This window comes from Hippocampus bargibanti, linkage group LG06 (assembly GCF_051943395.1).
Source record: "Hippocampus bargibanti isolate YZ-2025 linkage group LG06, ASM5194339v1, whole genome shotgun sequence".
Lineage (NCBI taxonomy): Eukaryota > Metazoa > Chordata > Actinopteri > Syngnathiformes > Syngnathidae > Hippocampus > Hippocampus bargibanti.
In genome coordinates, this window is record NC_142739.1 from 20,353,744 (window position 1) to 20,364,132 (window position 10,389).

Here is a 10,389-nt window from a genome sequence, read left to right on the forward strand (position 1 = left end):
ACTCATCGCAAAAAAAAAAAAAATGTTGCGAAGTATAAATGATTTTTTTTAAATTAAGTACCTACCACAAATGCTCCCTTGCTTAATTTCTGGTAAATATCCCTTGCTGAAAATTTTGCTCCAGTTGTCGTTTGTCGTCATGGTGTACAATGCACTGTTTGCATTGCGTTGTCTGCTAGAAGCCACGTACACTCCTCTTTCTAAGCGCCTTTCAAAACTTTCAAGTACACTTTACAGTCACGGTATAGTCCGAAGCACGAAACAGGCTTCTGATTGGCTGCCGTGCCTAGTATGCAAATTGCCAAACGACCATTTGGACAAAGGGGTGTCATTAAAATATATATCGGTATATTTTTCAATTATATTCAGATAAACTTTTTTTAATAAGATGTATGAGATGCTATTCTCAGTTTAAGTTTAAAATATTATGGCATAAAGTCAAAATAACAACATTGCCAGGTTTCATACAGGATGTTCTCAAAGAGAAGTGGCCACTGAGCATCGAGTGGTTTGGCGAGACTGGAAGTGTCGCAGAAAATCCTATCCTTCAAAATGAAACGGTAAGTATTGTTCATATAAAATGTTAGATCGGGCCTGACTGACGCGTGCCTGGTGCACAAACGTACACACACACAGTGGAGCAAGTCCAACTGGTTCGACCAGAGGCGGCGGTGGGGGGGTGAAGGCGTGCCGCTCCTGGGAAGGCGGCGCTGGTGTCAGAGTGAGAAAACAAGACAAAACAGCGAAACCTCGAAGGAAGGAAGAACGCCAGCGCAGCCCAGTTTTACAATGTCAGGTGCACCCATGGAGCCGCTGTGGACGTGAGACTTCCTCCACAGGTGTGTTTTGATTTTATTTTTTATTTTTTATTTTTTGCAGTGATGGAGAGTAAATTTAAAATACTTAATTCTCGAAATATAGATTTTTTTTTTTTACTTTCACACCCTACATTCGTTTAGATTGACGTAGTATTCCGGTCATCTAAAAAATGCACTATGAAATTAAGGCAAGTTCTTTTTTATGTGTGTATATATACGTATATGTATATATACGTATATGTATATATACGTATATGTATGTGTGTGTATATATATCTATATATATATATATATATATATATATATATATATATATATATATATATATGTGTGTGTGTGAGAGTGACTGTTGTACGTCTTTGTGTGCCCTGCGATTGGCTGGCAACCAATTCAGGGTGTCCCCCGCCTTGTGCCCGAAGACAGCTGAGATAGGCTCCAGCAACCCCCGCGACCCTAATGAGGAATAAGCGGTACGGAAGATGAGATGAGAGATGTGTATATGTATATATATATATATATATATATATATATATATATATATATATATATATATATATATATATATATATATATATATATATATATATATATGTATATATATATATATGTATATATATATATATATATATGTATATGTATATATATATATATATGTGTGTATATCTATATATATGTGTGTATGTGTATGTGTGTATATATGTATACAGTAAAGTCTCGTTATATCGATATTCAAGGGAGTCCGAAAAAATATCGATATAACCGGGACTATCGATATATCCGACCCTGTTTGCATGTAATTTTCTCAGTGCGTGCATAGAAATAGTATCGATATAACCGGGACTATGCATATATCCGATATCGATATAACGAGACTTTACTGTATATGTATATATATATGTGTGTGTGTGTGTGTGTATATATGTGTATGTATGTATATATATATATATATATATATATATATGTCAATATATTGTATATGTAAATATATATATATATATATATATATATATATATATATATATATATATATATATATATATATATATATATATATATATATATATATATATATATATATGTGTGTGTGTGTGTGTGTGTGTGTGTGTGTGTGTAAATATATATATATATATATATATATGTGTGTGTGTAAATATGTATCTATACGTAAATCACCACGGTCAGCTTTTGAAAAAATATTTTCTTTTCGGTTCGCCTTATCGTGCAGAAAATACAGTACTTGAAATTAGTCCCATTATGATGAAATGAATGCAACCATCATTTGAAAATACAGTAAAGTCTCGTTATATCGATATTCAAGGGAATCCGAAAAAATATCGATATAACCGGGACTATCGATATATCCGACCCTGTTTGCATGTAATTTTCTCCGTGCGTGCATAGAAATAGTATCGATATAACCGGGACTATCGTTATATCCGATATCGATATAACGAGACTTTACTGTAATGGGAAACGATAACATTAGAAAATGATGCATACTTTTTTTTTTGGGATATATGAGACAAAAAATACTAATCATATGAGACAAAAATACTTTAGAAAAGCAAGCAAAAAAATTGACATTTGGAAAATATTGCAATATGGCAAACATCCATCCATTTTCTAATACGTACTGTACACTCACAAGAACATGCTGGAGCCTATTCACTCTGAACTGACTGGCAGCCAATCACAGGGCACACAAAGACACACCCGTTCACATTCACGCCTCGGCACAATTTCGAGTATTCCATTAACCTGCCGTGCGTGTTTGCTAAAAATGGGAGGAAACCGGATTATGGGGAAATTTCCCACACAGGCACCGGGACAACATGCAAATTCCCCACCGGAAGGCCTGAGGGCCTTTAATCGAACCCTCCACTGAAGGACAGGAACAAAAAAAACCACGAAAATATATGTTTAAAACTGTACAAATGTTTTATGCCATTTACACTGATGCAACGGGTGATTATGAATGTTTGGTGGTGGTCATAGACGCTCACTGGGAGCCATGCTTCCCATCAGCCTGCCCCTGGGCCACCATGGCTACAGAACGTGGTTTACCGTTACAAATGTGTGAATGTATGATTGCCTAAAAGTTACATTCATGTTCAATTTAAAAAATGTTCAAGTCACAGTGGATGCCGTGGATTTTGGTGGAGCAAATTCAGGTTTGAGCTGTAATCTGAAGCATCTCCACCGCAGGCATGCATACTGACGTTTGTGTAGTATTTCAAATAGAACCTACGAACTAATTACAGAGTCAATGTAAACGCTGAAACAATGTTGGGTGTCACTGGGCCGGATACCTCCTGCTTTTGTTTCCTGCTTTGCCAATTGTTGGCAGTCAACGGTTTGCAGTGTTGTCTGCGGACACGCTTGACTGGCTACAGGCAAAGCGGAGATCCCGTTTCGACTACAATATTGGATGAAAAATAAACAAATATTTGACAACAATTACATAAAATACAAGGGGGGAAATTGCAAAATATTATAGCCACGGGAGTAGAGAAAAAAATGTTTGATATATTGAAATAGTTTTTTTTTAATTACATTGGATATAGATATTAGAAAAAATATGGATTATGTTTTTCTAACATTAAGAAAAATTGTATTTGTGTAAATAATACAAACATATTTAAAAAATGAAAGCTCCAAACTAAACATAACAAAATAAACAAGTGTTATGAGAATACAGAGAAAAATATATTTTTACATATTACACCAAATATGAGACCCAAAATATTAAAATTGAAAAAAATATTACACAAGTACTAGACAGTAAAGACATAAAAAATTCACACAAGTACTAGAAAGTAATGCACTACCGTATTTTCGTTTTTATAAGGCACACCGGAGTATAAGGTGCACCCCTTAATGAATGGTGTATTTTCAAACTTTTTCCATATATAAGCCACACCGTACTATAAGAGGCACCTTCAATGAATGACGAAATGTTTCTATGTAAATATATGAAAGTTTTCAAATATTAGAAAAAATATGTGACCCAAAATATTAAAATTGAAAGAAATACGTATAACACAAGTACTAGAAGGTAATTAAAGAAAATATTGGGCTAAAAACATTCAACAAATATGATGAATAAAAATATTGTGCCTGCAAGATTAACCACAAATATTTTTAACAAATGTTTTAAAATACATGTTTATATTTATTTATTTATTTGCACAAGAGTTGTGCCTTATATTTGGAAAATCTTTATGTATTTGTATATTATATTAGGAAAATTGATTTCATTCATTGAAGGTGCGCCTTATATATGGAAAAAGTTTGAAAAGACAACATTCAGTAGGGGTGCGCCTTATACAGTGGAAAATACGGTAACACAAACTTCTTGCAAAAAATATTGGAAAATTCACAAAAATATACAACCAATAATGAAACCACAGCCGACAACAAATATAACACGCAAAATATTGTCCTTTTAATAATAATAATAATAATAATAATAATAATACATTTTATTTCAAGCGCCTTTCAAAGCTGTCAAGGACACTTCACAGCCACAGACAAGCATAGATACAATAATAAATAGAATCCAATTATAAATAGAATACAATAAATAAAATACAATTATAAATACAAACAATAAATGGAGCGACAAAGAAAATTCAATTTTAAATAGGTGGGTTTAAAATGGGATTTGAAGGTGGGAAGAGAATCGATGTTGCGAATGTTAGGAGGAAGTGAGTTCCAGAGTTTGGAGGAAGAGCAGCTGAAAGCTCTGTCCCCCATCGTGCTGAGACGGTCAGGGGGCACACAGAGGTGGAGGGTGGAAGAGGATCTGAGGGAACGAGAGGGAATAGAATTTTGAAGGAGGTCAGATAGGTATGGGGGGGCAAGGTTATGTATAGCTTTAAATGTATAAAGAAGAATTTTAAAGTTGATTGTAAAGTTTTACGTTTTGCATTGTTCTCGACAGAAACCCTTGAGGGGCAAACGCACACGGCCGACATGAGCGACGAGCGGGAGAGGCGGCGGCCTCGTCGCAGTCACAGCCACGATGCCCGTCCGGCCGGCAACGTCAAGCCCCGCATGGACAACCGTCGCCCGCAAAATTCCAGGAGGTCCAGGAGCTCCGACTCGGAGCGAAGCCGGCGGAGAGATCACCGCACGGGCGAATCCAACCAGCATCGGCAACGGCGCCACCACGGAAGGAGCGGCGACACCGGCCAGCGCCGCCGGCCGCCCGAGGAAAGTGACGGCGAGGAACCCGAGTGCGCCATCTGCTTCTGTTCCTATGACAACACCTTCAAGACGCCAAAACTACTAAGCTGTGGGCATACTTTCTGCCTGGAATGTCTGGCACGTATCAACGTGAGCGCCCCCGAAATCAAGACGCTGTCGTGCCCCGTTTGTCGCGAAATCACCGACATCCCGCACGGCCAGGATCTGCCTCGCCTGGGCAACAACCAGGACATCATCGGCAAGCTCCCGCCCGAGATGCGCCGCGCCAAGTCCATCCGATTCAAACGCAGCAAAGGAAAGCTCCTCTTGAAGAATCCGGAGACCAGCAGTCCCGCCAACGTCGGGGTCCTCACCCTACCGCAAAAGAGCCACGAAACTCCGCCAGCGCCCGCTGATACTTTGCACATGGAGGCCATGGAGGGCGGCGTGGAGCCCGCCACCGTGGTGGACGTGGGGCGCCCGCCCAACAGGGTGCGCGGGCGCATCCGCCGTTTTTTCCGCTCAGACCGCTGCTACTATATCACGGTAGCCAGCGTCGTCACCATCACGGTGGTGCTCTTGCTAGTGGGCATCCTGGCCTTTGTGATTATACCCAACGTGACGACCAATCCGAGGCCACCGCCCGGGAACCAGACGGCACCCCGGCCGCCTCCACGGGACACTTTCTTGACAGGACCGTAACAAGGCTAAGACATTTTCAGGACTTGTCATGGGAATTACCGTATTTTCTGGTGTATAAGGCGCATTTAAGTATAAGGTGCACCCCCCCTCCCCCTTATATAAAACAATATATATACTGTATACAGTGATACCTCGGTTTAGGAACCCCTTGGCTTACAAGCTTTTCGGTTTACGAATGTTACATTTATGAAAATGTTACCTTGGCATACGAACTTTTTTCGTACACAGAGCTGCCTCAATGTTAAAGCCACATGATTGGTCAAGAACGCAGCAGTGAAGGGGGGGGGGTGGTTTAAACATTAAAGAGACAGGCAGCCGACAGTGAGAGAGTTTCAACTTTGATAGTTCAAAGGCTGAGTGTAGACTGCAAGGTTAAAATTCCCATCAATCAGGCTCAACAAATAACCCGCACAAGCTAGCGGTACACTTGATGCAAACAGCTATCAACCCAGCTAAACAGAACACAATTGATGAGGAACCCGCTAAAGTTATCGCAGAGAAAGCACCCACAATGGATCATTCCTCAAGATGGTGAAAGAAGACGGCTACGTTCCTCATCAAGTGTTTAATGCTGATGAAACCGGCCACTGCATTCCATCAACGACCATCACAAAGGTAAATAAAACGACTTTATTATACCGTACAGTTTATTTCTTTAATTATAATACCATAGCACATTTATTATACATAAAATAATGTATATTTTGTGTAGTTTTAAGGATTAGAAAATTAGAAAGTAGAAAATTATGTTTTATGGGGACCTGGGAATGGATTATTCTCATTTTAATGGTTTCCTATGGGAAATTATTTTTTGGGAGACACACTTTTTGCCTTACACACTCTGTCTGGGAACCAATTAAGTTTCTAAGCTAAGGTATCACTGTATCCATTGGGAGGGAGTATAATGTAGTTATTTTGACCTATAGAAGAGTTACACAACTACAGTGGGTGACTCATTAACTGCAGTACTGCTTTCTGCAGTAATACCGTATGTTCCGTGCATAAGGTGAACCACATTATAATACACACCCACAAACGAATGGTGTATTTTCAAACCGTTTCCATATGTTAGCCGCAGTAAGGAGCACCTTCAATGAATAAGAAACATTTTCCAAATATAATATATACATATCTGAAAGTTTTTGATATATAAGGCACACCGCATTATAAGGCACTAGAGTAGATCCTACTTCTTCTACAAGGGGAAATGATGGCTGCTGACAGTAGTTGCGAGACCTGATTTGGCTCAATGTTACTTCACATAAGACACACCTGTGTATAAGGCGCAAGTTCATCTCTTCAAGTAAATTAAGGTTTTTGGGTATGCCTTATACACCGGATAATACGGTACATATAGTGTGAGTTTAAGTATTTGTGTGAAGCGCTATTGCGCTAACGTGTTGCTGAACCTTGTCCCAAATTCATAAATTGATAAGTTACATTTTTACTTTTACATAAAATTAGTCAAAATTTCAATTTAAATGTAAAATAATTGAAATGTACTCATTTATTTTTTTTGTATTTAAACTATTTACATTTAAATAAGAATTTTCTTGTCCCAAATTCATAAATTGCTAAGTTTATTTTTTTAATTTTACTCAAATCAAATTTAAATGTAAAATAATTTAAAATGACTTAATGTAATTTTTAATTATTTTAATTTAAATAGTAATTTCCTGGTTCTGAATTTCTAAATTGCTAAGTTTATTCGGAATAAACCAAATTCACCAAAATGGAGGCTGGCTTTTAACCGGAAGCTAAACAAATACGGTGCTCACCAAATTTTGGGGCTTCAGTTAGCCATTGGCCGGTTACCTGGATACTACGGTTTGACAAAATGATCTAGTATTTTTAAAAAATACTAAAACATACCCCAGTGTGTTCTTATTTTTGTTCTATGTTTCATTACTTTTTTTTGCACAACTTGCTGCTTGACGAGGCACTTAACAGCAAAATTCTGAATATTATTTTTTTATTTTTAATTCTCAACGACATCCACTTTAAATGCCCTTGTGGATACCAACTTAATTCCCATGGAAATTTCCCGGAATGTTTTACCCCTGCTTAAACCCTAACTGTGACTTTTTTTTAAACACAAAGCACTACTACTTCACGTGTTGGGTGAGGTGAAGAAATGAAGCCAAACAAGGATGGTGACATTTTTCCAATGAAGGAAGCACAGACTTCAAATTAATACGCAGTGGAATAAAACTGTGAAAGACAAAGAAGAGAGACAGCATTGTGAACAACTACAAAGTATTGTTTATGGACCAGCTACGTGTACATAGTATACAGTATTTGTGTTTTTTATTGTAAATACTCTATCTGTAAATATTCAATTGTAGCCACTTTTGTAGAGATACCAATCCACTGCCCATGAGTGAAATTCCATCAAAACAGACCACAAAAACTACCTTTTAAATACATGTATAGTTTTAGCCCTCTTGTATGCTTCTATTAAAAGATTTAATCTTAAGAACACACCCATGTATTCCTTAGCACCTGTTCGCTCGCTTTCCAAAATGGCGGACCGTCTTTGACTAAATCAACTTTTCACAGGTCTTCAAATAATCGGATCATTTGTTATGTTTCCTGCATTTTAACCCTAAAATGTTCAGCCAAATCACATTGTCGCTAAACAATATGTAATAATAAATAATATGATTACATATATTTAGAAATTACATCTTAGCTTAATACTGAGATACTGTGTCATGCTAAAGATAATTGGATAGATTCAACTGCGAGACTAATAAATCCAATTCCAATGCTAAATTAGCATATATGTCACAACAATTATGAAACTGAAGGAGTGCGACATACAAGGCGGTGATACATTAAAAAAATATTCTCTGTGAGAATGCCAACTACGTATTTAAAAAAATAACCTTTAAAAAGTGTGGTATAGCAATAGAGCCAAATACTCGTTAATTATGCAAATAAAGGCTAAACAGAAAAGACCACAAATCTTAAACAATACAAAAATACCACTTAAAATATTAGTATAAAAACATGATTCAAAAAATTGTGTTTAAAAATTTAACAACTGATTAGTTGTCAGATTTAGCATGCTAACAATATAGCCTTATGTACGTAGCTTGTTTTAGATTTTTTTCAGATCTCTTTCAGCCAAAAGCGAATGAGGCCAAAATATAAATGACAGTGTAAGTATACTGTTGTGTCTTATCCAATGATTGATTTGATTGTAAAATACAGATGATTGTAAACTTTTACTGTCTGTATTTTTTTTTTTTTTTTTTGACTAAACACCAAAAAGCTGGCTGGCCAATATGGACCTTTTATGGAATGTGTCATTTGTAATACTGTACTTTGTTTCCTTTATGGAAGCCAAACCTGTGTTCACATCATTATTCTTGAGACATGAGCATGTGTTTCTCGTCTGGTAAACACACAAGCCGCAAGACTTGTGTTTCAAGTGAATTTCTCTTTGCTTCCTCGCAGGCAACCAAACCAGTCTGACACATAGTGAGTGATGCCTTCATTTGGATTCTTCAGTTTTTGACAACAATGAGATGGAGAGGTGGAAGAGACAAATAAATGCACAGTGACACAGCAAAACGTGAAAAATATAAGAAGTAAGAACTCATTGTAAATTTGACATTTAATCTTTTGACAGGGAAAGTGGAAATTCTGTTTGGTCTTTTTAACAAGTGCATATTTTTTTGTCATTGTGCCAGTCAGTTTAAAATTTGTTTGTGTATACACACGCACACCTGTGGGCAATGTTCAATTCTAGCTCTGGCCTTCTCCTTCTTTTCCTTTCGGCTTTTTCCTTCAGTGGTCGCCACAGCGAATCAGTGTCCTCCATCTAACCCGGTTTTGTGCATCCTCTTCTCTCACACCAGCTACCTTGACAACATCCATAAACCTCCTCTTTGGTATTGCTCTCGGTCTCCTGCCTGGCAGTTATAGGCCAACCAACACTATTTTTTTGTTTCCTACCTGACATCAGAAAAACATTTTGTAGCATCCAAAATACCCAAAATATGCAGGCTGATATTTTTAGTCAATTGCAAAACCCCAATTAAAAATAGTTAAAGTGTCCCAAAACTACTTCAAAATGACCTCGGAGATGGCGAGTTTCAGAAGGTCCCGCGGTTCTAGAGTCTAGAATCAAAATAATGGCTTCAGATTCGGAGAAGATGCTTTCTTGTTACTCATCCAGTTATGAATATGATTCTACTTTCATTTCTTTCATAACTTTGCTGCTGTGAAATGTAAATTTCTCCACTGCGAGACTAATAAAGGCAAATCCAATCCAATCCAATCCAAATAGTTATGAAGAGGAAAGCATAAATGTTTGCAATTGATTAAAGAAGTCCAATGTAGCGTCCCAGAAAATGCACAAGATGGTGCACAAGCTCCGTTGGAAATGGGCTGATTTGTCTGCTGGGAATTTGTGTCAACTAGTATCAAATAGTAGTCTTGGTGCAACACACAACGATTCACCATCGCGTTATGTGTTTTCCTTCTAATTTCACAATCAACACATATCAACACGAAGTTTTCATGCCAAACAAAGTACCCAAAATGCAGTGCGTCTCGGTCAGGGGCGGTCCTGACGTGACGTCAGGATTGGATTGGATTTGCCTTTTTTAGTCTCACAGTGGAGACATTTACATTTCACAACAGCAAAGTGATGAAAGGAATGAAAGTAGAA

At 37.4% G+C, this 10,389-nt stretch overlaps 1 protein-coding gene across 1 annotated transcript; it reads left to right on the top strand.

The window, feature by feature from the left end:
- The first annotated feature begins 3 nt into the window (after window positions 1–3).
- Window positions 4–8,968, top strand: rnf183 (ring finger protein 183). Its single transcript, XM_088998127.1, has 2 exons — window positions 4–839; window positions 4,762–8,968. Exon 2 carries the CDS (start codon window positions 4,794–4,796, stop codon window positions 5,706–5,708), a length of 915 nt encoding a protein of 304 aa, XP_088854253.1. The 5' UTR covers window positions 4–839; window positions 4,762–4,793; the 3' UTR covers window positions 5,709–8,968.
- Window positions 8,969–10,389: the final 1,421 nt, after the last annotated feature.

What these genes read in the sequence shown, in the direction of transcription:
- rnf183 (XM_088998127.1), top strand. Translation starts at nt 4,794, where the DNA reads ATGAGCGACGAGCGGGAGAGGCGGCGGCCTCGTCGCAGTCACAGCCAC.